The sequence below is a fragment of the Drosophila guanche genome, unplaced genomic scaffold, assembly GCF_900245975.1.
Source record: "Drosophila guanche unplaced genomic scaffold, DGUA_6, whole genome shotgun sequence".
NCBI classification, from domain to species: Eukaryota; Metazoa; Arthropoda; class Insecta; order Diptera; family Drosophilidae; genus Drosophila; species Drosophila guanche.
The window spans coordinates 6740806-6767879 of NW_022995745.1; the positions used below are offsets into that span (position 1 = coordinate 6740806).

Genomic DNA, 27074 nt, shown 5'->3' on the forward strand with positions numbered 1-27074 from the left:
GTGTGTGTGTGTGTGTGTGTGTGTGTGTTTGTGTGTGTGTGTGTGTGCAAATCCTTTTATTGTGACAGTTGTTGTTGCTGGACTGCCTCCTGCTTTTGTGATCAACATTTAATGTTTTCTTATTATTCGTATTACCAGTCAAGGGACTCGACTCGAGTGAATCGAGAATCGGTTTAATGTTTTGGAAGATAATCTAATTTGGTCACTTATATGCGAATATGTATATCATTTGCTATTATGTGTGTAGAGGAGCATCACCGCTCAAGAGTGTGTCTGCTGTTTGGTTCTGGCGATTGCTGGCGATTGTGTCATGTTGTCATCGCCAACAATGGCCACATTCTGCTGCCAGTGGCTCAGCCAAATGGGGTTCAAGACAGCCTCCTTTTGGAGATTGAGCGCCCACAGAGGCTTATTGTGGGAAAAAAGGGGACAAGAAATTGTGGAAGTTAACTATGAAAGAAAGTAGTTAAAGCTTTTGTTATATTTGAAGTAATATTTTGGATACAAATTCATACCTAATGCTGGACATATCTATAGATTCAATGTAAAAGTCCAAACAAACCCCAAATTGTACCCCTTGATCGGAAACCCAACTACGCCCTTGGATTTCATGCATATCTCTCTCTGTCTCTGTGTTGCTCCTTTTGTGTGTGTCCTTTGCAGCTCAGCGGTTTATGGTCCAAGTATTAGCATTTAAAAAACATTCCATTTACATTTTTTCAATTTGAATGAGTTTTTTATTTAATAATTTGCAATTTGCATGCCATTTGGCTGCGAACGGAGGAGCATTAGCCAGCATAGCAAGAGGTCAGCCATGGTCCATATGGCAGCGCTCCACACCCCAAATCCACCTTTAAAATGTATTAATGCAGGTTCCAAATGATTGTTTCAGGTCTGGTTCCAGAACCGCAGAGCCAAGTGGCGAAAGACGGAGAAAGTCTGGGGCGGCAGCACGATCATGGCCGAGTACGGGCTGTATGGGGCGATGGTGAGGCACTCGCTGCCGCTGCCGGATACCATCTTGAAGTCAGCCAAGGAGAACGATGCGGTGGCGCCCTGGCTACTAGGTATGGAACAGAAATGTAAATGCAACAATCATATCGAAACTATCAAAACTATAGCCCACATTCCATTCCTTTCCCCAGTGTCCCCAGTTTCCCCCAACCCACCACAACTATCCAGCCTTTGGTATTCATTCATTCATTCGTTCAGGCAATAAGAACAGACAACGACACCCGAATGGAGGGTTTAATTAAATTTTGAGCTGCACAAAGGACAGCAGCTTGGGGATTATAAAGTGCGCGGTTCCTGGGCGAAAATTGTGAGCATATTTGGCGAGCATGTCCAACAACGAGAATCGAATCTTTTCGTCATATGTTGCGCACATTTCCCGAAATGACTTTGCGGATTAACAGGCAGCCCTCTCACTCTCTCACTCTCTGACTCTCTGACAAGTGCCACCAGTTTGCCGAGCGGAAGGTCGCGGTGGCAGTGGCACTCGAGCCAAGGGGGGTGTCTCCGTAGCCTTCTCTGCATCCGGATGCGACTTCCTTTATATGTTAATAATCGCTTAATAAATGCAAAATGCACACGCGATGCCACCAAGCAGGCAGAGGGGTTGTGAATATCCCACTCCATTCCTTTTCCCCCTCCGCTGAATTCGCATCCCAATGAATTCCTGCTTTATTTGGCATTTATCGTTTATCTATTTCCATTGTGTGGCCTTTGGGCTGGGCTGGCAAAGGAGCGGAATGGGCTTTGCTGCAAGTGTTTGGGGTTAGACGCATAGTTCATCGGATTTTCTCCACAATCCTCCCCTCAACCTGCCGTCCCTCGCAAATTAATTCCCAAGTAGCAGTGGCCAAAGTTGGCTCAAGCCTTAAGTGGCTTATCGACGACTTAGCGAGTGGTCCATGGCCCATAGTTCATCTGGGATTGTGGGACTGTGTTGGGACTTTTTAATTAAGTCGATATGTCAAATTAGTTGGCAATTGAGCGGGCACATGAAATATGTGTTCTAGTCTCTATACTTTTTCAATTAATTAGATGAATAATTACTGGGGTGGCTGCATGCATAAAAGGACTACAACTAGGAGCACTTTCTGGTGGATTTCTTATGGTAGTTCTTGTACTTTATCAAACATTTATCAACCCCTTTTAATGACTTTTCATTGGCACTAAATCATTATTTATTCCAGAAGGTCGAACCACTTTTTGTATCTCCGTTTATTGTCATAATACTTGGTCCTTCTACTCTTGAATCTATTGATCTATAATTAGCTTTTTAGCCAGCAAAACAGTAATATAAATGTGGGTCAAGAGGGAAATTCGTTGTTTGTAATATTTTGAAAATTCGAAAATTCGATTGCTGCTCCATCGAAGTCTGGCCATTCCAATCACTCCCTCGACCCGGTCGCACCTATCCACAACTCTACACATGATCCACAGCCGTTAAACACCAAAAGCCACTCACTTTCAGCAAAATTGATACATTTTCCCCCTCTCTAATCTACGTCAGGCATGCATCGGAAATCGATTGAGGCCCAGTCTGCACTCAAGGACGATTCAGGGGTGAGCGATCACGAGGACTCGGCCGGCTCGAAGTCAGCCCACTCCGAGGAGCTGCGCTCCCATTCGCGTGCGCTCAGCTCCTCCACGGAATCTCTGAACGTGGTCAGTCCGGCGCCAAGCAGTTGCAACACCATCGCCTCGACGGCACCGCCAACCTCGACAACGCCACACGGCAGCAGCGGCTATGCGGCTGCCTCCTCGGCAGCCACCACGCCCACGGGCGCCACTACGAACAGCTCGGGTTCGCCCCACATCGAGCTGGGCTCCCCATCCCCGCAGCAGTCCCAGACCCAGACCCAGGCACAGGCACAGGCACAGCTGATGCAGCAGCAGCAGCAGCATCACCAGCACCAGCACCAGAGTCAACATTACTTGTCTGGTGGTGTAGCTGCCACGGCCACGCCGAGCTATCATCCGCTGCTGGATGCGGCCAATGCTGCCGGAGCCGGTGCTGCGGCCTCCAGCAAGGACTTTCACTTAATCATGAATACGGCAGTGGCGGCGGCGGCTGCGGCGGCCCAGCATCAGCAGCAGCAACAGCCCCAGATGCCGGCAGCGCCGCCGGGCCTCCATGCCCATCATCTGGCAGCCGCACTCATGGAACACGATCCGGATGCGTTTAGGTGAGAGAGTCAAAAGCTTTTAACCTGCTGCAAGACGTGTGACACAAATGTCTAATAATTTTTAATCAAATCTTCGCTTTATACAGGAACAACTCCATTGCCTGCCTTCGGGCCAAGGCGCAGGAGCACCAGGCGCGGCTGCTCAACAACGGTGGCCTCTTCCTCCAGGTGCGGAGCTTTGCGGCCCATGCACAGGCTCAGGCCCAAGTCCAGGCTCAGGCTCAGGCACAGGCTCAAGCTCAGGCTCAAGCCCAGGCGCAGGCCCAGTGTGATATGCTGAAGCACAACGAGGAGCACAACAACAACAACAACAACACACAAGCAGGACCAGCACATCCACATGTCAATCCACATCCACACACCCACACCCACACCCATTTGCAGGCCAACTCCAACTCCAATCAGCAGCACATCAAAATGGAGCTTACTGGCAGCGGCGGTAGGTCAATGGCCGCCTGCGACGATGTCTGACGTCAGCAGGACATGTACGATATGCAGTAATATAACCACATCTTCCCACACACTCACACACACACACACACACAAAGCAAACCCGAACCAAATGAAATTTTTTTTGATTAGACTTAAGCAATTCATTGTCTTGGATAAGAACTGTAATCGAATATTTTAACATGTACACGCATACGTTTATTTTTAGCTGTAAAAACACAAAAACGTAATATTTTTAATAAATATTTAATCGAAATGCACTTTATTCTCCAAACATAACATTCAACTCGAATGCAAAGTCTACTCAGAAAATGATTACTGAATATGGAAATTAGTGGAATTCTGTCGTAAATTGGAGTCCCAAGTGCCGTCCATCTCTATGTCTAACTTGTATTAAAGTCTACACATGTTTCCATTTAATTACACACGATCTACATTTAAAGTCACTGAAGCGCCACCTGGCGGCATGGCTAGCTACGGCTGAACATGGAATATATTCCACATCATCCACATCCTACATTTGACATGTATTCTACACAGAGCTCCACCTCTCGAGCGTATAAAAGTTTTTCTGCTATTGCGGCAGCACTTGGCGAAATGGCGCTGCCCCGAGAGGAGTAGAATTCGTGGTGTAGGCTGTGGTAGAGGTGGAAGCCCATGGAGTAAGAGGTAAAATAATTTTTTTTTTTTTTACTTTCTTCTAATTTCTTATATCTTCTTATTTTATGTTTAAATTGTTTATTGTTTAAACTATGTGTCCATGATGTAGTGCAAAAATTTGCGATAATCGATGCCCTTGTCGGTTCTGGAATTGGATTTCATGCTGCCGGTGATGATGTCCAGCTCCCGCGCCGTGAATTCGGTGCCATTGCGATTGAGCAGCTCCAGCAACTTTCTGTTCGCGATGTAGCCCCTGCATTCGGGATCCGCCTCACGCAAATTGTCGATGAACTCGTCCCGCTTAACCATGTCCATGTCGACGGCGTTGCGTCCCAAAGCCTGTAGATAGGCGCGCGCCTGTCGCAGCGTCTCCGCGGCAATCGCATCGTGTGCGTTCATGTTCGCCACGAGGTCTTCGTAGTGGACATTGCCGTTGATATCCGAGACGGACGCGAGTACGCCAAACACATGATGCGCGTCGATGGGGTCGCCAATGGTTGTAAGCATTTTGCGCAGCTCGGAGTACGGCAGCTTGCCGCTTTGCTTCACGTCCCAAACCCGCAGGGCCCGCAGCACGTCCGGGGCCTTGGGTTTGCACTCCTCGTTGGCCAGCTTGCAGTACAGCGTCAGCACATTCTCGAAGCTCAGCCGCGTGGGAAACTTCTGCGGCATGTTGGCCTGCAGCCAAAACTGGGTCGGAGCCAGTCCCATGGCGTCCAGGCAGCAGCCCACCTCGCCGACTCGAATGCCAGCAGGTTCGACGGGGTTGAACATGTTGAACATCTCCCACAGATTGTGCACCAGCGGCAGCAGCTCCAGCAGCTCCGCTTGCTTGTGACAGCACCCAAGCTCAGGCGGTGGCCCTGCTTGAGGCAGCGTCCTCTTGCCTTGCATGGCGTCGAGCATTGATTTGGCAACAAAGAAAAACCGAAAGCCTTAAACTGTTGAAATTTTGTGAATAAATAAAATGTGTGTGTATGATTGCCAGGCCTGCCGGGATCGGTGGACTATGCCCTGTAGGGTTTTACCAAATAAAATGACAAAAACGTTGATGCTCGCTCAGAGGTCGTATAGTAAATCTTGAATTCTATAAATTCGTTCCCTTTTACATTATATTGCCTAGCAATATAATTTATCACAAGTGTTTTTATGTACTTAGAACTAACTAGCTGCTTGGAGGTAGTCGAAGTTTCTTTGTTTGTTTCTTTAGGGATCCTTTTCCCATGACGAAGCTCACATTTGAGACGTTCCTTAATAGTACTTGCGGTTTACCAAAGTGAACGAACTTTGTTTGTTAAGTGCGTTTTACTTGGCTTGGATACGATTTCCGCTTGGAAAGCAACACATCGAGTTCTTGACAGTTATAGCGACGCTTATCGCTATACCCGATATCAATTTTTACCGCGCCCTCGTGATTGTTGGTCACTTCGCCTGTTTTGTCCACATCTATAAGTACAAGGGGGCCATCTGTGAGCGGCATCCGGACAATTGCACGGCAGGCTTTGTAGGGAACAGCCTGAGCGGGAGAACGGGCTTAACTGAAAATCCATTTGTTAAAGAACGAAAGCTAATGCTACTTACTTAGGAACTTTGAACAGTTCTGGTTCTTCTGGTCCAGGGTTATCGGAGGAGATCTTGGGAAGCGGATTAACCTTGATATTTTAAACCTTCCGCGGCTTCTTTTTAGCAGGAATTCTGAGCGGTGAAGCAGATATAAATGAAATTCCATTTGTTAAGGTTTTGTTAAGCTAATTCTACTTACTTTGGAACTTTGAATAATCCCGGCTCCGCTGGTACCTTTTTAGGCTCATTGACGGCGGACCTGCCCAGTGGTTTAATCTTGATATTGTTAACAATTAGCTGCTTTGTAGGGCCAATTCTGTGCGGTGAAGCAGATATAAATTATATTCAATATTTGTCGGGTCCAAGCCTTTAGCTACTTACCTTGGACTTCCTGCCTTCTTCTGAAACGCAGCAACGCTGGAGAGCGGGAGAGCAGTTAAAAACTAAATTGAATGTTTTAAATAAACACACAAAATAATTGCACTTACGTTTCAGAATCCACTTTATCACTGGCTGGCACTTTGGTTTTTGCTTCATCCTCTAGTTGGCGCAGGATATCAACCATCAGCTCGTCGTCCTCTTTAAGCAAGATATCGTCGTCCACTTTAAACGCAATATTCTGCATTTGTATCTCGGCAGCCTCTTTTTCTTCTTTGATAGAAATCATTGTGTCTTTATACATCTTCTCTTTTTCTTTGCGAAATTGGCGAACTTCTTCCTTGTAAGCTGGATCTTTAAATAGTTTTTCCTGATCGGATACGTGCTTGTACGTTCCCATTTTGACTTTGTCGACGGCCACAAGAAAAAGAAGACTGCCGAACGGATGCCGCTTTTTGACAAATATTTCATGGTATGCGATTTAAACAATTGTGGTGGTAGTTTTATATAAATAAAATAAATATATTTCTTGTAACGATATTATCGTAAGAGTATGCTAAAAGTATTTCAGAAGTTCAGTAAATTCGTACGTTAGATCCCTACAACATTAAATGCCGTCTACTTTTGTTCTTCGATGTAATCCTTACAAAACTGGGGAATTTTAAAGCGCTATTCATGGATACTTAGGCTACATTTTTGGTGGAAATATCGAGGATGCATCGGAAGTTCATAAATAAATTAAGGTAAATGCTGGGCAAACTGCCAATTAAGGTGCGCAGCTCATGCGAGAGCAGCAGATAGCTGTTTGCTCCCTCTAGTGTGTGGTGTTCTCCCTCTGGTCTGTGCTTGAGGCTTTCGTGTGGCCCTCAAGCAAATATGGTCTTGCAGTGGGTGATCAGCGAGGAGAGCATGAATATCTCCTCGGTCAGGTTCGTCATGTGCTGGGGCGTGGCTATCAGCGTGGGTGCGAACACGGTTGCCAGGTTGTGCTCGTTCATCTTATTGACGGCATAGTGGGAGGCCACGCTGCAGCGGATGCGATGAGGCGATTTTCAGTTGGGTTTCAGTTGGCATGGGAGGGTCAGCAAACTACTCACCGCTTGAGGTGCTCCAGCATGTACTGCAGGCAGCTGTAGTGTGCCGGCGGCAGACTCCGCACAGCCTCTGACATCAGCTTCAGTTGTTCCGCCTGTTTGGTGTTCCCTAAAACGAGTTTTACATGGCCTTCAGTTCCAGATCAGAAATCAAATCAAAGCACAACACTTACGTCCGGCAGTCATGAAGCTGGGGTACGCCTGGAACGTGATGAGCGGAACGGGCAGCAGCCGTAGGTAGAGCTTCAGGGTGCCAGCAATGACATTGACATTGCCGTAGGCCGCCTCGGACATGTCTGTTTTCTCGCCCTCTCGGTCAAGGGCCAGCTTGAGGGCCTCGATCTCGTCAGCGAATCCCGAGACGCGGTAGATGCCCTCCTGAAGCATGCCCCGGGCCTCGACCTCCTCCACGCAGCGACGCACAACGAAAGGGATCTGGTGGCGGGGATCTAGCTGGACCATGGTCGCCAGATCGGTGCCAAAGACGCCGCGAATCCGCTTCAGATCGGGCACACACTTGGGCGGCACCAGCTCAGAGCATTTGGTGTGCGCCACAAAGCCGCAGGCCTCGCACTTGACGCCCTGAGCGGTGAAGCCCCACAAGAAGTTGGCGCAGAATTCGCACCAGTTGAGGCCCTTAAAGGTGTGCACCTTGAAGAGGTGCAGCTTTTCGTAGATCAGCGGCATGGGATCCACTGCAACAGCGGGCGGCTGACTGGCCGAGGGCTGCGCCGGCGTCAATGGCACATCCACATCCTTGGGGGCGGCCTCATCCTTTGCTGCGCCAGTGGCAGCAGCGGCTGCGGCGGCGGCAGCGGCAGCGGCATTGGTCTTGCCCAGTTCGTTGGAGAGGGCCCGGAGCTTGCGACCGTTGAGGGTCATGTAGGGACTTTGCTGATAGCAGTTTTTGGTTTGCTGATTAATCTGCTGTATGATGGGGCTGGCATGCAGCTGCATGTGGAAGTTGATGAGGCCGTCGGCCACCATATCGTACACCGAGTCGAAGCGCTTGTCCTGCTCGCGCAAGTAGTGGCCCACGCCGGGCTTGTGGAACAGCTTGTAGTGCTTGGTGCGTTTGTTGAAGCGCAGGCTCAGCGTGTAGAAGCCGTCGGACATGGGGCTGCGCCGCACCAGATAGCTGCCTTCTCCTCCTGTTAGACTAAGCAGATGCTCGGCCTCCAGGTGGCCCATCAGACCATGGTACTCTGAGCCGTACAGCCGCGCGGCCTGGTTGTCCAGCTCCACTTCTTCGGCGGTGCACTTTGTTGGTGGCAGCGGGAGAGTGCGCTGGCAGCGCATCGGACACGGGGCCGGTGCCTCCAGCTGGATCTTGTACACTAGTCAAGATAGAGAGAGAGAGGGAGATAGAGAGAGAGAGAGGGAGATAGAGAGAGATTGGTGACCACCGGTTGCTCCTCGTGATGGCTGAATCACTTACACTCGGGCTTCCACACCTTTTGCACTGGAGAGCTGGGCTCGCCGCCGCCTCCGCCAGGCAGAGTGGCGACAACGCCCGCGGCAGCGTTTCGGGCCATGGTCCGCGCGGACTGGACTGCAGCGAAGCGAAACTAAAAGCTCTACCAAGACGAAAGCTAAGGGAATGCAGTGGTTGCCAGTGAAAAAATGTTTAAAACATTTTCGCTTTTGTTTGCAAACAGTTTTCAGTGTGACCGCGGATTCATCGACAAACTTTACCAAAAAATACCTTCTAATTTTCAGAATGTACCGCAGATACCGATGTGTGTCCATGGGCGGGAATTATATTCGTTTATTTTCATTTTCAGTTCAATATTAATCACTCTCAGCAATGAAAATATTGTTTTATAAGACAGATGAATCACTTTTCTAAAGTATCGGCCATTTAATTTGTTTTGAAATCGCAGAGAGTAGGGCTGTCAGGCCACTGCAAGAAAAGTACTGCGTGTCGCCGATACCCAAGTGTCGTCACACAAACATTTGTATTCATTTTGGTGGGTTGACCGCCTCAAAGCTTGAGATTCTATCGTTTGTCTGCCGCTGCGCTACCTTCATACTGGATACTTTATGTCTCTCGCTCACACTGTATTGCAATGCGATAAGCTGGCGCTGGCAACCCTGAGTGGGCGCAAATTTTAAATTGCTCTTCGAAATTCCTTGTTCCAAGAGGAAAAACTTAAAAGTAATAAATAAAACATGTACAGTCTCAATTGGTTTAATTTATTTTTAAGTACGGTGTTTTTTCTTGTAAAAAGAACCTGCGCTCACTCGCTCTCTTTATGTTTTTTTTTCTGTTTATTAAATACAAATATTAAATTATTAAAAAAAAACATGTAAAAATTTGAAATGAGCATTTAAATTCAAACAAACATCATAAGCTAATCATCCGATTTGTTTTGTTTAGTTTAGAAATACTTTTCATCATACTCTTGCTGTTATGTGGACATTGGGATCCATTCCAGGATCCTAGTCCTGCATATATCGTATAACATTTTTTTGTTTTTTGTTTTTTAAGATTAGAGTCTGCGGTACAAAAGAAACGCCGGAATATCGGGTTTAATTACTGTTCAAATGTCTCTTATTTCTTTAGAATAATACGCACAAGTTAATCACGCGGCCATGATGATGTGTACTGGATTAATTCGTTATTCAAGAGTCTACTGTATCGATGGTTTGTTAGTTTTTTGGGCAAGACGGAAGAGCTGCCCTGGTCTCCAGCCCGCTGCTCCAACTGCTCTTGCTCTACTTCTTGCATCGTTGGTCGTTGTGTTCTGTTGTCTTTCGTTGGAATATTAATTCTGATCCGTCCTTGGATGGACAAAAGGACATGGGGCATAGGAATATGATAATTGGAATTTCGGAGTTGGAAATTCTGGCGGAATGAACTACATTTGGATCGGCCATCGACTATGTTAGCTGATAGCTGATAGATTGGCAGGTGTGTTTAGTGTTGTTGTTGATTTTGTTGTTGCTACTGTTTGTTTGTTTGTTTTGTGTGGATGTTGCTGCTGCTAGTTTGGGGTGGTGGAGAACACGCGTTCTAGCCGCTCATGACCATGCGGACAAACTCCTCGTAGTTGACGTTGCCCTGTTGGTCCTCCATGTTGGCCAGCAGCTGCTCCACATCCTCGTCGGTGAGCTTCTCGCCGAGCGTGGTCAGTAGATGGCGCAGCTCGGCAGACGATATGTAGCCACTGGCGTCCTTGTCAAAGTGACGCAGTCCCTCGATGAAGTCATCGGCCGTGTCCCCGGAGCGGGCCTTCGATATGGCCTGATAGATGGGCAGAAACACCTCGAACGAGATGCGCTCGTCCGGCTTCAGCTGGTGCGTGCACTTCTTCACGTCCGACTCGGTGGGATTCTGTCCGAGGGCGCGCAGGCATTCGCCCACTTGGGCCAGCTGGATTTTGCCATCGCCGCGATTGTCAAACAGATTGAAGGCCTCCTGGAACTCTGGAATAGCCGAACAAAAACATCGAGAGTGTTAAACATTTAAAATCAAATGAGAATAAAAGAATCTCTCTCTTCTCCATGAATTAACCTTCCACCGTAGTGAATGTTGGCTTCACATGCGCTGTGTAGTAATACATGATGAACCGCTTTAATGACCGCCTCGCCTGTTACTGACACTCCAGCTCCGGCTTACAGATTTGGCCTGCCTCGCAGGCTGCCCCATGAGTAAAAGCAAAAGCCAAAGCAGCAGCAGCAGCAAGAGAACAGATCATTTTGAGCCTGCATTTAGAGGTGTACCCTGGAAAGGGGTGTTTACAGTCAGCATCTAGACTTCCACTCTACACATAAGAATTCCTCGCCAAAGGATGATAATATCTAAAGGTTTACTTAAGTGAAACTATGGAGTCCAAAAAGTATTTGAATTTGCGCCGTAAATATCAGTTATTTGCCTTCAAACTGCATTCCTTTCGGTGAGTAAAGGGTATCTATGCTTCTATAGCACAGGCACGAGCGGGATATGTTGTTGTTTTGGCCATTGCATGCTCATATAGCAGCCCAAAATGGCCATAAAAGCAAACGATTTCAGCGCATTTTTGCCCATTTTTGGCAATGAATGGCGTAGCGGCGCCGCAGAGCAACGACTGCAGTACGCGGATTCGCGGTTGAATGCGGTCAGGGGCTGACGTCAGAGGCTTATCGGGCGGGCGGGTAGAGCACACACTGGAGTGGCTAATCGAGCAGCAATCGATGCTGATTAAGTTATCAGCAGAGCAGGCAGCGAGCAAATGGCGGGGGGAGGTGGAGTAGAGGTTCGATCGTTGCGTAAAGATCTGCCATAATGGCCGTCAGGCCGGGGCCTGGTCGTGGCATCGAGATGCATTTGACCCAGACGGTGATGGTGGCCCGGTCTGGTCCGCCTTAAATGGCGGCAGCCGGTCGAACGACCGCTTTGGACATGGCCGAGATTCGAGAGATGTGGCGATCATATCGGATCGCCACTGCAGTTGCCGCCGGGCAGTGGACGTGAGCTAATCCCTGCAATTCCTTCTCCTCGTATCGAATCTTCGCCTGCCGCTACCGTTGTAAATGCGCCTGCTGCTGCTGTTACTCTCTTTATCACCACTGTCGTTCGCCGGGTGAGTCATTCCAACGCGATCGTATGGCTGCCTTCCAGTGCTTTCCCCTCCTCACACCCGCCTACCATTCGATGAGTATTTGTTTTATCAATGATTCATGCACCGCATATGAATATGTGTACACACACACATGCATGCACATATTTCTGTGTCATCGCCTTCACACACACACGCATTCCAATGCAGAGTGAGAGCGAAAGAGTTGAAATGTGCCAGCGCAGGCAAATAACTGTTTTTTATGTTGGTTTTTGTTTTTGCAGTCGGTGGGGCTGACATGGGGTAGGGAAGGGCTTTGAGCTGGCACTTTGAACATCCACACACGCACACACACGCCCACTCAGAGTGAGACAGAGATAACTCACCAGCCAACTGATCCTCGGTGTAAGCTGCCTGAAAAAACCAAACAAAAGAATGCATTAATTTCCAGCATGATTTAGTGGAAAAGCCACATGTAGCTATTGGGCTATATATTGGCCATGATGTCAATTACTTGTCGGCCCACTTACCATATCGATTTGTTGGTAGGCTGGCTGGGGAAAATAACAACACAAACACGGGATAAATTGAGTGCGAAGGCAAAATTTTGATGCGACAAGCAGTGTGACCGCGGACTTATCGATATAATAAGCACTTGACCCTCAAAAATGTACCGAAATATAACTTCTGATTGTAAAAATATACCGTTGGTATACCGAATCGTATCAGCTAGTTGGGACTCAGATTCAAACTAATGATTATGTTCATAGTTTTCAGGACTTTCTGTTATTGGATTGTATAGAATATGTGTATAAAAGCATAGAGCATAAGCGGCAATAATATGTAATTCTTGGTGCCTGAGATATAAAATATTTTTTATAGATTTTAAGATATCGTCTTCCCACTATCGACATTATCGATAGTGGCATCGATGGTTTTGCAGTAGTGTGACCGTATTGCCACGTGCCGCGGATTCAGTTTGTTTTGATCTTTCGACAACGTTTTTGAAATAAAATTTATTCTTAAGATAGTGGCCCCGTCATGAGCACACAGAAACTGGAGTACGATGCCCGCATGGGCGGCAAGATCATACTGCCCACGCACGTGTCCACCTACCGCTACGCTGCGGGGGCGGTGAACGAGATCGAGGGCCTCATCACGGAAGCCCTGAATCCCGTGAGCAGCAAACTGATATTCCAGTTGCTGCCCAAGCACATGCGGCGGCGCGCCATGTCCCACCACCCCAAGCGGCTGCCGCGTAAGTACCGCCACGCCCACAAGAACCAGATGTGCAAGGGCGGCAATGACCCGGTCATCCGGAAGCGTCCCTCGCGCAAATACCGTCGCCGGCCTGGGAACCTGCTGAAGGAGTACGTGCGCCGCCAGCGAAAGCACAATTGGCTGGAGACGCACATCTGGCACGCCAAGCGCTTCCACATGGTGGACCGCTGGGGCTACCGCCTGGCCAACGCCAGCTGCGACAAGACCTATCGCGCCTGCTACCGGGCCAGCGTCCAGCACTGTCTGCTCCAGGACATATCCTACTACACCTGCGTCGAGTTGCAGGGCAGCCTGGAGGTGCTGCGCAACGGACTCGCTCGCATGACCAGCCCACAGTGCGGCTTGAGCGTGACGGCCCGAACTTTCCTCACAGGCCGTCGCGAGGGCACTGTAGAGCTTTTCGTCGATAACAAGTATCCCCACGGTGCTCTCCAGCGTGCCAACTTCATGTGGCGACCCCTGGACGAAGGAGAGTCAGCTACGCGAACCCTCTGGCTTTGGCTGCATCCCAGTGCCGCCCAGGCCACCATCGAGCAGCTGCTGCGCGTGTTCCAACTGCAGTCCCGGCGGCAGCAGACGCTGCCCCTACAGGAAGAGCCACAGAAGGAGCAAACGGAAAAGCCGCTGCGTTTTTGGACACAGACCAAGGCATTCGAGCGTCACGCGCACTACTCGCATGGCAGCCTCCAGCTGCTGGTGCTGCGGCAGGAGTTCAACCGCTTTCGCCTGACGGGACCCCAGGCCCAGCGGGTGCTGGCCTCTAGCCTGCGGGCTCATCGGAAGGGTCAGCTTGAGGCCCAGTCGACCCAGGCTGACTACTGTGAGGCCGCCTTCCAGCTGCATTCCCCCAACGAGCTGCTCTCGAACCTCATCATGGGCCTCCACATCGTAGATCCGCGCCTACAGCGTCCCAGCAAGCGCACCAAGGCGGAACCTCGTGCTGGAGCGGCGCCCACTGGTAGTCTCCTGTTCAGTCAGCCTGAGTGTTTGCCGCGGAGTCCGCTCTGGCAGCGCGAGGAGAGGGATCGTCTGGCCAGGGATATTATGTCCACCCACGCTTACCAGGAGCTGCGCCAGCAGCACGCTGTGGTTCCCGGACAACCCTGTGCCTTCGAGGAGCAAATGCAGCCGGTTCCACTGCTGCTGATCCAGCGTCCCGGCTCCCAGGATACCAAGTACAAGCGCCTGGGGTACGGCTGCGGCTGGGACGTGATTGCGCCGGCCAAGTACGGCATGGCCCTCTGGCTAACACTAACCATGTGGGGCGCCCGGCCCGGCGGCCTGCGCGAGTTCGATTCGGTGGCCAGGGAGTCTGGTGGCGAGCAGCATCTGCCCGACACATTGGCGGGTAAGTGCAGGGCAAGCGCCCTGATGGATGGTTTACCATATTCCAAATTCACGAATAACATTCCAGGAGTAAAGCTGGCGTCTGTTGCTGCCGAGGAGCGACGCGCCCGCTACTTCCGTCTGCCGCCCAACAAACGCACCAACTACCGGAAGCTGGCGGTTGCCAGTCCCTTCAGTGCGCCATGGAAGCACCTGGTGCGAGACTGGCGGACCACTGATGGTCCCACCAAGCCAGGCATTGGATCGTACCATGTGCTGCGACACCGAGAGCTGCTAGAGTCGATCGCCGATTGTCTGCGGCAGCGCCAGCCGCTGCCCGATGTGGTGCCCGACGACTGCCTCATCCAGGTCCAGTTGCGTCTAAAGGCGCGCGGACATGTGAAGGACAATGCCCTGATATGTCTGCCCTCGGCTGCCGACTACAAGCGCAGCTGGCGTCAGATCAGTCGGAACGAGCAGGCACCCGTCCACATGGAGCCTCCGCAGCCCGATCTCAACGAGCGGACGCGCAAGGAGCTTCGCAGTAACCACAAACTCAAGCTGAAGCGCCTGCGGGCTCGCCGAGTACGCGAGAAGCGTCGCCTCCAGGAAACAGCCACCAAGCGCGTCCACATCCGTGCGGCCAACACGGCGTCGCTGGTCCGATCCCACCTCCTGGAGATGTGCCGACTATGGCTGCCCACAGATCCCGCCGAGACGCGCGATAGCGTGCGCCGTCAGTGCAGTCGCGAAGTCTTCGGATATGTGACCACAGCCGGCTTCAGTTTCACCGAGGCGACCGTCTGTGCCGTTGGCTATGTAACCTCCGGCGGCCTGCAGCAGTTGCTGACCAACCTGGAGAACACGAAATGGCACCAACAACAGCCGATGTGCCTGGTGCGCGACCCCGACAGCCACGACTATCGCTGGGCCTCCCTCCAAGTGAATTTGAATGTGGCCGTCCAGACCTTTTGATACGAGAGTAAGCTCATGGCCAATGTTTATATATATTGTTCCTAGCATATCCGAGAGCTATTGACCCGATTTTTGGCTGCCTTATAAGATCCTTTCTGAAGAATTTGTTTCAATTGAATTCAGAAAACCCTATTGCATGGAAGCTATACGTTTTCTTTGGAATATTGGGTTTACTTTGAAGTAATTCAGCTATTTTTGTGAACAATTTTTTCCCCAATCGATAAATTAAAGTCTCTCAAGGGTACAAATTCGTGTGCGGAAAATAATTTCTTATTATAGGATGCTGAAAGTCATATTGTAGGTAGGGAAATAATGGCTATTTGTTTCGCTTAAAATAATTTGTGTAGCTTATATTTTTTAGCTTTCAATAATTGAAGAAAATGAATCCCTACATTTAAGTGAGTTATGGTATTAAGAAGGCAGTTCTGTCAGCTCAGAGAAATTTATTGGATGCCAATGGGCTAGCAATTGATACCAGGAAGAACAGAAAGATACAGGCCAAAGACCGCTTTCGTTTGGAGAGACAAGGAGAAGAAAATCTTATTAAATCTTATTTGTAACTTCTATCTGTAATTTTCCTTTCAAAGGATCGATTAGCTGAAATAAGCAACGCTGCTGAGTCGAATATCGTTGAAAATAAAAGACATATGTGACATTTGTTGTACATATTTAATACTAATTTTTATTCAATTTAAAATTACTTGTATGTCATTCTTGCTTCGTTTTACCATCATCCACCTCCACATCCAACTTGTTTTTTAATTCAATTTCTTTGTATTCGTTATGCAATGTATTCAAACGAGAGAGTGAATGTGTCTGTGTGTGTGTGTGTGGGGTGTGTGTGTGTGTAGTTGTGAGTGTTGCGAATGTGTGTTGGATTGTGTCTGTGTGGGCTTCGAATAAATCGAAATGGTTTAATTTAGTTTTTGTTTTGTTCTCTTCATTTTCGTTTCAAAAATGCGACAATGATTAAAAAATTGCTTACAATTCTTTATGGGAGAGTGTGTGTTGTGTATTCATCGATTTCACTTGTAATTGTTGAATTATTCGATTTGGAATTGGTTTTGGTTTTGGTTTTGGTTATGGGAAAATGTACTTGATTTTTCGCTTAATATTGGGCAATCTCTTTATATATAAGTGTATATATATATATATTGTATATTTATCAGTTATTGAAATTGTCTATATACTGCTTATGTATACATATGTACTCTATATATACTTATATGGTTGTTTGTGTTGTTTCTTGTTTTTTTTTCGTTACTTTGGGAAGTTTTATAGCTGTTTTTTATGCTTTTGGTGTTTTCTCTTGTTTTTGTTGTTGTTGTTGTGCGTTAAGTTGCGTTTTCTTTTCGAATTTGAATTTTCTGCCCACATCGATCCGATCATCGATCTGCTTCTCTTCAGAACTCTGCAGATCATCCATCAATCATCCATCTATCCAATCTCTGGCCCGAAATGCTGTCCGAGAATGCTGTCTGGTCTGTCATTTCACATATGTAGATACAGATACATAATTCCATTATGTAAACTCTTTCACTTATAATTATACAACTTAGTTGAAACATTTAATAAATATTTCGGTCATTCGGCTGTGATCCGTTTATGTTTTATTCACTTTACTTTGTTGTTTGTTTGTTGTATGACATAAAATATGATTTGATCTTATGTATAACTAAATTGTAAAGAAAAAACAATTAGATTTATATATATATATATAATATATGTATATATAGTATGTGTGATGCTTGTATGTATGTATATTCTTCATTCAATTACAATTACTAAGAGCCTACACAAGTACAAGTTTCAAACTGAATTTGATTCGCAAACTTTGAATATATTTATGTCTGTCTGTGTGTGTTTGTTTGGATATCTGTGTGCTGAACTACTTATGATTTGTTCGATTTTGGCTTTATCTATTATGAGAGTATTTGTATATTGTATACGTATGCCTTTTGCCCACATTTTGCTCATTTCCCATTTTTGTTGAGCATTGAATTTCCTTTAAGTTTGAAACATACACATACATACACATAATTATATATTTGGTTTTTGGAATTGGTTTTTATTTTCTTGGATTGTATATAGAATCGTATATGTATATGGCCCTAATCTGGAGCTACAAATACACACACATACATTTAGAATACATTTATATCGTTAGGGCGTGTTTACCATGTATTTGTGTATGTACTTATAGACTTGCTGTAGATATTCATGTACTCTCGTGGATCACTTGACGGGCAGTGTGTTCCGTTACTCCACCGACAAGTCCTTTCAAAATTCAACTCTCAAATTTGTATTTATCTTTTCTCTTGACTTTTCTTCCTCATTTGATGTCCTTCCTCTTTGGTCTTTAGCAAACTGATGATGCTTACTCTTTTGTTTTCGTTTTCCATTACTTTTCTTCAAGTTTCAGCTGTATATTGTTTTTTTTCTGGGGTATAGTGATAGAGTAGGATGGGGCTTTATGTGGGGTTCTTGTTTTGGGGGATGGGTATATGGTGTCTTGTCCTGCGATTCATCTTCGTGTGTATAAAACTTTGAAATACTTTGAATTTGGTGGGTTAGTATACATATATTTATAGATATACGTGGCAATATATCTTTCAAAATGTAATCTTAACATTGTAGATTGTGTTTCAAATTGTGTTTCCCTTTGTTTTTGTTCTCTCTTTTGGGTTTTCATCGATCGTTTTTTTGTTTCATAAATGCGGGGATAGTATTCGTATTCGTATTCGTAAATCGTATTCGTTCTTTCGGTACTTGCTTTCTTTTACTTTCACTGTCTTACTTTCCTTTCCTGTGTGTTCTGTATTCACTGTAGATTCTCGGCGAAAAGGTTCGCTTCGATCCTATGCTATAACATACATACAATATTTTGTTGTCAATTATTATTAGTATTATGTTTATCGTTAATTATGCATTCTTTTGTTGCTTTTTGGTTTTCGTTTAACATCACTACTAATAATCAAAAAATGGACATTTATAAACTTTTATATAATGTATATTAAAAATGTGTGTTTTTTCTCATTTTCTTTTCTTTTCTTTTTTGTTTTATATTCATTTTTGGCCTCAGAATGCCACAATTCATTTGGTTTTTTTTTGTGTTTTTTTGTTGTTTTTCTTTTGGTTTTAATAGGTTTTTTGTTTTTGGTGCCATGAAGTTGTTGCAATGCCATTTGTGTTTCGCTTAAATTCTTACAAAAGTTTTTGCGACCCGAAACTGAAATGCAGCTGAAAATGCACGAAAATATAATTAATATACAACAAACTCATAAATATTGCAGATTAAAATGAGAGCAGAAAGTGTGAGAAATTCAAGACAGAGAGAGAGAGAGAGTAAAAATTATAGTATTCATCACAGTTTTGTTTTTGTTCGGCTGGTTTGTCTTTTTTGTTTAGTTTGTTTTGTATGCTTGTTAAAGATTGAAATTGAAATGTGCCCCATTTCCGGTTCCTGTTTGCTGATTTCTTCATGGCAATGTGTGTGTGTGTGTGTGTGTGTATGTGTGTGTAGGAAGTCATCCCACTCCCAGGAGGGGTATTCCTTACCTACTCATTGAGCAAACTCGAAAAATAAACAACCATTTTGTAGAATAATTCACTTCTTATTCGTTATATGAATTTTAATTGATTTTTTATGTTTTGGTTTTTGGTTTGTTTTTTATGTTTGGATAATGATAAAACAATTATAAAATTAATATTATCTTGGTATTGTATTGCAGCGTGTTAAGGAAATTAACTAATAATTAAATATTCAACTGAGATTAAACGTATTCGTGTGCCATGTGATTCTGGGGAAGTGGTTTCTGGGGAAGAGGGTTCTGTAAACACTATGACTTAGTTCTTAGATTCCATGATTTCCATGATTAACAAACTAAAGAGTAAGAAAAGCAAATGGGTAAAGCATTAAGCGACTGACTGACTGACTGTCAGCGTCAATTGATTCCACACTCCACAAGCAGGGTTGCATTGGCCCATGCCCCTCTTCTTATCGTCTATCGATCGTTTCGACTTCGACTTCGACTTCGTTCGTTTCGTTTCGCTTGAATTTTCGCATTGGTTTCGCTTTTGCTTTTGTTTTAACCTACTCGTACGCGTAAACTAAAAACATAAACCATAAACAAACACAAAAAAAAAACCTATATAATATATATATAATTATACGGTAGGTTTTTGTTTTGCATAATGTTTAATATGTAATTAGAAACTAACTTTTTTCACTTGTTTTCTGTTTGCGTTTTGGTTTGTGGGTTCGCTACATTTTGGTTTTTGTTTGGTGCATTTTCATAACTCCCTCGACATCCAGCGGCCTGGGGGGGACTGACTGCAGCCTGCGTATCGCCTCCCTGCTTACTCCAGGCGTGCCTTGTAGGTGGTCTTCCAGATCTCGGCGAGTGTCACGGCACTGTGGAACCGATGGAAGATGCACAACGGCAGTGTGATGCGCTGAATGATGGACCAGGGCACAAAGCCATAGAAATCAAGCTGAACCTGCAGATTCGAAACAGGATCCATTTTTTGGTATTAGTTGGGTAAATAATTAGGTAACGATTCATAGACTAACACAAAACAACATGCATGAGTACAACACAGAAGCTTCATTCAATGAGTGGAGCCCTTCATGAACCCACAAAAGGTATTTCATTTCAAAAAATTCGAGTAGGAAATGTTCGAAAGAGTTAAACTCTCGGTTGGTTATAGCTGTGGCTTCATGCAGGACTCTTGAACACACAGAAACATGCATAAGCCATAGGGAAGACATGAAGACATTTATGTACATTTGGAGAGATGACGGACAGATATCGTGTTAAACATTAATTAGAGTAGAACATACAGAACGGAACGATTAGAGAACGAGAGCGTTAATCGTTTTACTTAACTCAGTCTCGCTTACGTACATATCTACTTACAGGATTGGCGAATACTTTTTGAGCTTCGAATGTGTAGATGGCGAACATGGCCACGTTGCAGATGAGTAGGAAAGTGACAATCTGGCGGCCGGGCTTGCTGCGATCGTGCTCCGGCAAGTGGACGCGACGCCGCGATACATCTGCGATGAAGAGCAGCTGCAAGATCACCTGGAAGACGGCCACACCGCCGGTGGTCGTCACCAGGAGGCTGGGCTCGCTCTCCAGCACCTTCAGGCTGCCGGCAATGATGCTGAACACAGAGTAGGTGAAGAGACCAAAGGCCGAGATGCGCAACAAGATGTCATTCAGATTGGATTGCTCCTCGCAGCGGAACTTCAGATTCTTGACCCTGTGAAAGTGGAGTGGAGAGTGTCGTTAGTGTGGTTCGAAAAAATCAAGCGAGGATATATGTAGGTTTGGATCTAGATCTAGATGAGGAATATGGAGAACCAGACCTGATGAAGCCCACTATGATGGCCAGTATGGCGAAGGCCATGAGGATGCAGTGGCTGGCATCGGCCAGATAAATGGCCAACAGCGAGAACTGCTGATGACGCACCAAGACGAAGAAGAGTATCAGGCAAATGAGGGCGCCGACCAACAGCAGCAGACCAAAGAACAGTCCCTTCGACGAGCCAACGCAGTCGACGCGACCGGAGCGTGCCTGCTGCGCCATGGCGACGGCACGACGCGATAGCATCACCTCCAGACGGTGCTCCAAATCCTCGTCGTTCATCCGTCCCGGATAGCGGCCGATGTGCTTCCACATGACATACAAAACCACCGCACCGATCAGCGAATACTCAATAATGAACGGATACAGATACGGCGCCGAGTCGTACACAATGGTCCCCATAATATCGATGCGCCCGCAGGCGGTGGAGTTGAGTGTGCCAATGTTGGAAGACAGCGCCGCCGGGTAAATGCTGTCCAGGCTCTCCAGATTCTCGAAGGCCACCAGTCCGCCGCTGGACTCCTCGTGCGATATGTCCGAGTATGTCTGGAAGCTGTTCTCCATGCCGGGTCCGAACAGGTTGTTCATGATGTTCACTGGGCCCTCGGTGCTGGCACCTATGCCGATGCCGATGCCGCTGCTGGGCGTGGAGGCGACAAAGTTGTTGAGGAACGAGGAGACGCTGCCAGTGGCAGCAGCGGGCAACGCCGAGGAGGCGGACCCATCGACTGGCGTCAGACTCGGGGCAGCGCTGGTGAGGAGTCGCTGGAGGCCGCTGAAGGTCGATTCGCTGGTCGTGCTGCTGATGGCGTCCGTTGCAGTGCTGCCGGCGGAAATGGGTATGGCGGTGGTGGTGGTCAATGGGCTGGTGTTGGTGGTTGTGCCGAAGGTGGTGGTGGTGCTGGCAATGGTGCTGGGGCTGCCGCCCGTTGTGGTGGCTGCTGTGGTGGCACTTGTGATAAACTTCTTCAGCTTGCGGGCCATAGTAGTGCTGTGCCATTGATAGCCGGCCGTCGTGTACGGTGCCCTGGTGGTGGTGCTGCTGACAATGCTGCTCGCCGTGGTGCTGGCCACATCCCCGCCCATGCCCAGGCTCTTCGAGATCCCGTCGACGGTGTTGCGCACCAACTTCGACAGCACATTGTCGCTCTTGTAGACATCCTTGGGCAGCAGATCCTCCCCATCCAGCACCTCGAACTCGCTGTTCGGGCCGGTATGGGTGCGTAGAACGGTCCCTGCATGGCGCAGCGCATGCTGCCGCACCGAGTGGGCTATGGAGGAAGCCTCCGGATCGGCCTCGTTCTTCTGGTGCCAAATGGTGATCTCCAGCAGCGACTCCTTCACCAGCGTTCGGATCCACACGCAAATATTGGTGGCCACCACATGCATCAGCCCGAAGCGGGCAATCACCTTGAAGCGGTGGATGTTCAGCTGCAAGTTCAGACAGAGATCAAGAAACAGAGAAAAGAGAGTGGGTACGCTTGAGTACAACTGAGACTCTTGCCTGTCGCTGGGTTGCAGGTACATTGATTACGTAGATTACAAGCAAAAATTCGGAATCGGTATTAGCCGAACCGTGTCCCCGACTATCCCGGCAGAGCTTACACACATCAAAGATCAAAGAAAATTCAATCTATTTTACAGATAAACGAAACCGGGAAAGCTCTTTAATGCGAATTCTTTTGGATTGCTTTAACAGATCGGAACTTTGATTTTTACTCTGCCAGGGATAATCGGTGATGAGTTGGGACAACTAAACAAAAACCAAACTGCCACATCAGACATGGAATCGATCCCTTATTGATATTATAAGTTATAGAGAGATACAGAGAGAGAGAGAGAGATATTGTTGTCTATTGGTTAGCATATGCGAATATCGGTAGACATGTCATAGATCTAGGATGTCTCTGATATGTGGCTGGATGTACATATGTTTTGTTTTTTGTCGTATGTATATGCGGTATACAGTGTGAGAAATGAGCGTAGAGTAGGGGGGTAGAGTAGTAGAGTAGTAGAGAGTACAGTAGAGTAGAGTAGAAAATGATTTGCATATCGTACCTGAAATGGTGGCCTAGTCTGCGATCGCGCGAATTGTGGGGCGGTTGTTGTGGGATTATGTACACAAAAATGGTTTCATTAAATAACTACTTAGCAAATTTCGACAAAAATTTATTTAAAAAACAATGAATGCATTGATGGATGGATGGATGGATGAATGAATGAATGAATGAATGGAATGGATGGATGGAATGTTTGAGGGTTTGAAATGCGTGTTGTGGTTTTTGTTGTTGTTTGTGTGATGAATGGTGGATGGTGATGATCGATTCGACCCCAGCCGAATAGCACTGGACTGCGAGTGGATGCCACTTGCTGTGGTTTTGGCATTACGTTCGAGCCAGAGAGAGAGAGAGAGAGAGAAGCATGGCAAGCGAATTGATGATGTGAATAGCGGTTGTTTGTGGTACGAGTGGAGTATATGTTATATGGGTGCGAATGTTGATTGCAGTTGCAGTGGCAGTGGCAGTGGCAGATGCGCGAATGCATGAATGAAAACTCAACTGAAACTCAACTCAATTGCATAACTGCCAATTATCACGCCAGATACGAATATAGCGATACAGCGATACAAAGTGAGGGATGAGAGACCGGGGCGACCGTAACCGGATTCCTAATGATTCCTAAACACCGAAACCGAGTCTACCCGAGAGCCCGCGAACCCGAACTCGAACTCAAAACCGAACTCTAGAGAGAGAGAGAGGTGGCAGATGGAAGACTAACCTCGAACTTATTTTGGAAGCCTTCGGGATGTGGTTTCGTGTACTTATTGTTTGTTTTAACATTTAACATACGATTACAGGTATAGCCGTAGGATAATAGTAGTAGGTGGTAGTAGTAGTAGTAGTAGTAGTAGTAGAAAGTAGTAGTAGTTGTAGTTGTAGTTGTGGTCATACTCTTACAGTGTTCTTTGGTTTAGTTCTTTTAGACACACACACGCAAAGAGAAACACAAATGTTGGACATCGACACTTACCCGTGCATTCATGAATATAAAGTACATTTGCATAAAGGTGAAAATCATCTGGAGCAACGGATTCACACCGATCAGTATGTGATGGCAGGGCGAATCGAAGGGTATCTCAAAGAACGATCCAAACTCCAGTCCAATGTAGATCATGGCACCCAGACCGAATGCTGCACAAAATCAGTAATCAGAACGCTGTGACACACTGCCACACACACACATTGCTGGTGGCCCGCTCTTACCAATGGCTCCCACTCGCAGGAAGAAGCTGCCGTGCGTCGGATCGCTATGAGTGGTCTTCCTCTTGCGTACATTCTTCGGGGTGACGGCCACCTCGGCATCCACGGGTGCTTCCTGCACAGAAAAAAAGAGAGTGAAAGAGAATTCGATGTTCAATGCCATGGGAAATTCGCGTATGATCCATAATTGAGGCGGCCTCAGAACACAATTAACACACCAACGCTTTGGGTGTGCCAACAGTGAACATCTATTGAATGCTTAACCAAAGAAATGCATCTGTGGATCACTTTTGATCAGGTTCTTTCTTACGATTTTTAAGTAGAAATCACTAAGCATTAATTGAACAGAAAGCTAAAGGCTAACCCTCTGACCCTCTGAATATCAAGCCCTGAAGTCCATCTATAATAATTTTTCTACATGAAAATTCATCAATGAAAATATTTACTTGATATGCGGCGCCTTTGACAGCTGCTTTGCCAGAGTCCTTGGAGCCCTTCGCTTCCTTCGAATCGGCCGGATCGGCATTCTTGGCTTTCTTCGATTTCTTCTCCTTGGGTTGGGGTTTCGGCTTGCTGCCATTGCCATTGCCATTGCCGCCATTGCAGCAAGAGCTCTCTAATGGAACGCACAATAAGTAACACATGAGGGACACATGTGACCGGAAAATCCTGAACTGAACTTACCCTGCAGCAGGAAACAGAATACGTAGAGGAGGAAGAGTATGCTGACGCCGTAGAGATACGTGAAGAATGTCTCATAGTAGAGAACTGGCAGGCGGTGTGTGGTCACATCGCTGATCACGTATGCAATGCACACGACGATCAGGAGGATCGCGTACACCAGGCTAGTCACGATGAATAGCGATGTCCTGTTTTCGGGGTGTTTGGGGAAGGAGTTCCATCATTAGTTCATGGCTTCAAAAATTTATCAAATGGGAAAATTCGGGGTGGGGGTGGGTGCTGTTGTTAGTGTGTGTGCGTGTGGGTGAAGTGTGTCAAGATCCGGCTGCAACTCCCCCACCGAGTTGACCCACTATCCCGGTTCTTGTAAGTGCGAGAGTGTCTCAATCACCTACTTTCGTATGAGTATATGTGTGTGTGTGTTTGGGTGTGTGTCTGTGTGTTGGCGTATCTGTGTGACTGACATGCAACTACATGCATGCTCTCGAAGAGCATCTCAAGTGCAGCCGCCTCTCTCTCACTCTCTTGACAGCTCGAGAGCATAACAGTTCCCGTGTATTAGCCCTTATTTGATATTTGATTAGCCCTCCTCCACCTTGCACAGTGGGGCCCACAACCCACATTCACTTAATGCTGATACGACTCACTGTGTGTGTGTGTGTGTGTGTGTGCCAACAACTCATTTGCAGGCAGTCATTTGAGTGACCCAGTTGGCGGGCTCAACGACTTGACTCGACTTGGCTGCAGCTTAAAATACACACAAATCGTGTGCCGTGCCCCCCTGCTTGGGCAGTCACCCATTTGCATACCCCACCACAACCCACTCTGTGCGGAAAAGGATGAAGCTGAAGTGCACGGGGAGCCTGAGCTCGCCGGAATTCAATCTGATGGGAGAATTTATTGAACATATGTACATAATGGATATGGAGAAATATCCTTGAGAACTGGAGAGGAAACTAAGTCGCAGCGGACGTGGAATGTGTGTAGGTATCCCATAGAAATAACAGATTTCAATTTCGACTTTCAACTAATATATGTGTAAAGGATGGGCTATTAATTTTATACACAAATATTCTGTAGCATAAAACCCATTAATGTTTATTATTTTATAGAGGAAAATTCAACAGTAACTTGCAAATTGAAAGTAATAAGACCTTAGGCATAAGAGAGTGATGGTTCTGCAAATGTATCTATCCTTTTCCTTTTGGCTTCCCTTTCCCCTTGTCTAATTCAAGAGATAATCCCACAATCTGCTGTGTACACATGGAAGGATTACGCGCATTACAAGGAAACACGAGGGGAACACAGGGTGAAGACACTTTTGGAGTTGGTTTTAATGGTGGGGGAATTTTGGTTGATGGTGTTCATCATAGGTATCATATTACCAGAGTTCGATTGGTCCCGTTATTGGATTTGTTTGATATGTGCCCTGTACCGTGATTTTCGCTGGCATAAAACTGTGTTTATTTGGATTTGGCTTGAACGTGTAGCAAACCCTATAAGATTGAAGATGTTCAGATATTTCTGGTTCTGCGTGTGGGCTTTGGGGAGGGGTTTTGGTACTGGTTTTGGTTTTGGTTTTGGTGTTGGTTTCACATTGTACATAGCTGGCTGCTGGGTGGGTTAGGAGGTGATAGCGAGGGGAGCATGAGAGAGAGACTTTTGGGTCCTACGGTCATAGCATACTTATGTGGAAGAGATATATATATATATATATATACAATGTGTGTTCGTTGTGTATCTATGTGTGTGTTTCCCCACAGCCTATTCCCGTTTCCCCGCACTGATTTTGATACCCCGTTTTGCATGTACATATGACCTATGGATTATGTTCGGTTCGCACCTTTGTAATGGCTGCGGCATAACATTCTTGAGCTCCATTTCCTTGTTGGCCGCATTGTTCTTCTCGGCGCTATCGGTGCTGCCGGCGGTGTGGGAGCGGGAGACCGGCAGTGTGGCCATATTGTCTCCGCCCTCCACATCGACGGTAGCGACCTTCACTTCACCGCCGCCCATGGTTTCCGTTTCCGTTTCGGTCTCCGTTGTGCTGACTTTTATTTTCTGATGCTCGATACCCGACGATTTCTAGTTGTTCTCGATTTATCGATTGCTCGATAGTCTCGATAGTTCTCGATAGTTTTCCTTTTTGCTTTCACTTGTACAGTTTGTGTTACAACTTACAACTGGTTCTCGATTTCTAATTGTTTTTTTTGCAACTCTAAATCGAAATCGAAACGAAACAATTTGCAGAATTATTTTCGCGAGGGTTCATTTGGTTTCTGTTGCTGTTTCTTGCTC

General features: G+C 46.7%; 6 protein-coding genes across 19 annotated transcripts in view; 2 read left to right on the plus strand and 4 right to left on the minus strand.

Moving 5' to 3' along the window:
* The window catches only part of LOC117581470 (homeotic protein ocelliless), a 37521-nt gene extending 33621 nt beyond the window's left edge, over positions 1 to 3900 (plus strand). Inside the window, exons 4-6 of one of the 2 annotated variants that reach the window (XM_034268706.1) lie at positions 893 to 1082; positions 2519 to 3194; positions 3281 to 3900. In XM_034268706.1, the coding sequence (XP_034124597.1) occupies positions 893 to 1082; positions 2519 to 3194; positions 3281 to 3665 (1251 nt within the window). In that variant the 3' untranslated portion in view covers positions 3666 to 3900. The remainder of the gene's footprint in view (positions 1 to 892; positions 1083 to 2518; positions 3195 to 3280) is intronic. The other variant, XM_034268707.1, reaches the window with a different exon arrangement.
* A 489-nt stretch (positions 3901 to 4389) lies between these two features.
* LOC117581472 lies at positions 4390 to 5250 on the minus strand. Its single transcript, XM_034268709.1, has one exon. It carries the CDS (start codon positions 5208 to 5210, stop codon positions 4395 to 4397), a length of 816 nt encoding a protein of 271 aa, XP_034124600.1. The 5' UTR covers positions 5211 to 5250; the 3' UTR covers positions 4390 to 4394.
* Positions 5251 to 6743: 1493 nt separating this feature from the next.
* LOC117581471 (N-chimaerin) lies at positions 6744 to 9183 on the minus strand. Its single transcript, XM_034268708.1, has 4 exons — positions 8778 to 9183; positions 7513 to 8676; positions 7343 to 7448; positions 6744 to 7271 (listed from the first exon to the last, which is right to left on the minus strand). Exons 1-4 carry the CDS (start codon positions 8872 to 8874, stop codon positions 7112 to 7114), a joined length of 1527 nt encoding a protein of 508 aa, XP_034124599.1. The 5' UTR covers positions 8875 to 9183; the 3' UTR covers positions 6744 to 7111.
* A 623-nt stretch (positions 9184 to 9806) lies between these two features.
* LOC117581473 (myosin-2 essential light chain) lies at positions 9807 to 12541 on the minus strand. Its single transcript, XM_034268710.1, has 3 exons — positions 12411 to 12541; positions 12267 to 12294; positions 9807 to 10768 (listed from the first exon to the last, which is right to left on the minus strand). Exons 1-3 carry the CDS (start codon positions 12411 to 12413, stop codon positions 10356 to 10358), a joined length of 444 nt encoding a protein of 147 aa, XP_034124601.1. The 5' UTR covers positions 12414 to 12541; the 3' UTR covers positions 9807 to 10355.
* Positions 12542 to 12835: 294 nt separating this feature from the next.
* LOC117581469 (ribonucleases P/MRP protein subunit POP1) lies at positions 12836 to 16141 on the plus strand. The gene is made up of 2 exons (XM_034268705.1): positions 12836 to 14509; positions 14576 to 16141. The coding sequence occupies exons 1-2, from the start codon at positions 12922 to 12924 to the stop codon at positions 15460 to 15462; spliced, it is 2475 nt and encodes an 824-aa protein (XP_034124596.1). The 5' UTR covers positions 12836 to 12921; the 3' UTR covers positions 15463 to 16141.
* A 3590-nt stretch (positions 16142 to 19731) lies between these two features.
* Positions 19732 to 27074, minus strand: part of LOC117581468 (proton channel OtopLc) — an 18799-nt gene continuing 11456 nt past the window's right edge. For 4 of the 13 annotated variants that reach the window (XM_034268694.1, XM_034268695.1, XM_034268689.1 and 1 more), the window contains 9 exons: positions 26162 to 26272; positions 24780 to 24964; positions 24542 to 24711; positions 24099 to 24210; positions 23866 to 24026; positions 22894 to 22911; positions 20837 to 22266; positions 20370 to 20730; positions 19732 to 19962 (listed from right to left, as the gene is read on the minus strand). In XM_034268694.1, the coding sequence (XP_034124585.1) occupies positions 19822 to 19962; positions 20370 to 20730; positions 20837 to 22266; positions 22894 to 22911; positions 23866 to 24026; positions 24099 to 24210; positions 24542 to 24711; positions 24780 to 24964; positions 26162 to 26272 (2689 nt within the window). In that variant the 3' untranslated portion in view covers positions 19732 to 19821. Of the gene's footprint in view, positions 19963 to 20369; positions 20731 to 20836; positions 22267 to 22893; positions 22912 to 23865; positions 24027 to 24098; positions 24211 to 24541; positions 24712 to 24779; positions 24965 to 26161; positions 26273 to 26619; positions 26972 to 27074 lie in introns of those variants that run through there. The other 9 variants (XM_034268698.1, XM_034268699.1, XM_034268697.1 and 6 more) reach the window with 7 other exon arrangements.

Coding starts and splice junctions, on each gene's coding strand:
- LOC117581472 (XM_034268709.1), bottom strand. CDS start 5,210: ATGCTCGACGCCATGCAAGGCAAGAGGACGCTGCCTCAAGCAGGGCCA.
- LOC117581473 (XM_034268710.1), bottom strand. Junction 10,769..12,266: donor CACCGAGGATCAGTTGGCTG/GTGAGTTATCTC, acceptor CGGCTATTCCAG/AGTTCCAGGAGGCCTTCAAT.
- LOC117581471 (XM_034268708.1), bottom strand. CDS start 8,874: ATGGCCCGAAACGCTGCCGCGGGCGTTGTCGCCACTCTGCCTGGCGGA. Junction 8,677..8,777: donor AAAGGTGTGGAAGCCCGAGT/GTAAGTGATTCA, acceptor TATCTTGACTAG/TGTACAAGATCCAGCTGGAG. Junction 7,272..7,342: donor ATGCTGGAGCACCTCAAGCG/GTGAGTAGTTTG, acceptor CATCCGCTGCAG/CGTGGCCTCCCACTATGCCG.
- LOC117581469 (XM_034268705.1), top strand. CDS start 12,922: ATGAGCACACAGAAACTGGAGTACGATGCCCGCATGGGCGGCAAGATC. Junction 14,510..14,575: donor TCTGCCCGACACATTGGCGG/GTAAGTGCAGGG, acceptor ATAACATTCCAG/GAGTAAAGCTGGCGTCTGTT.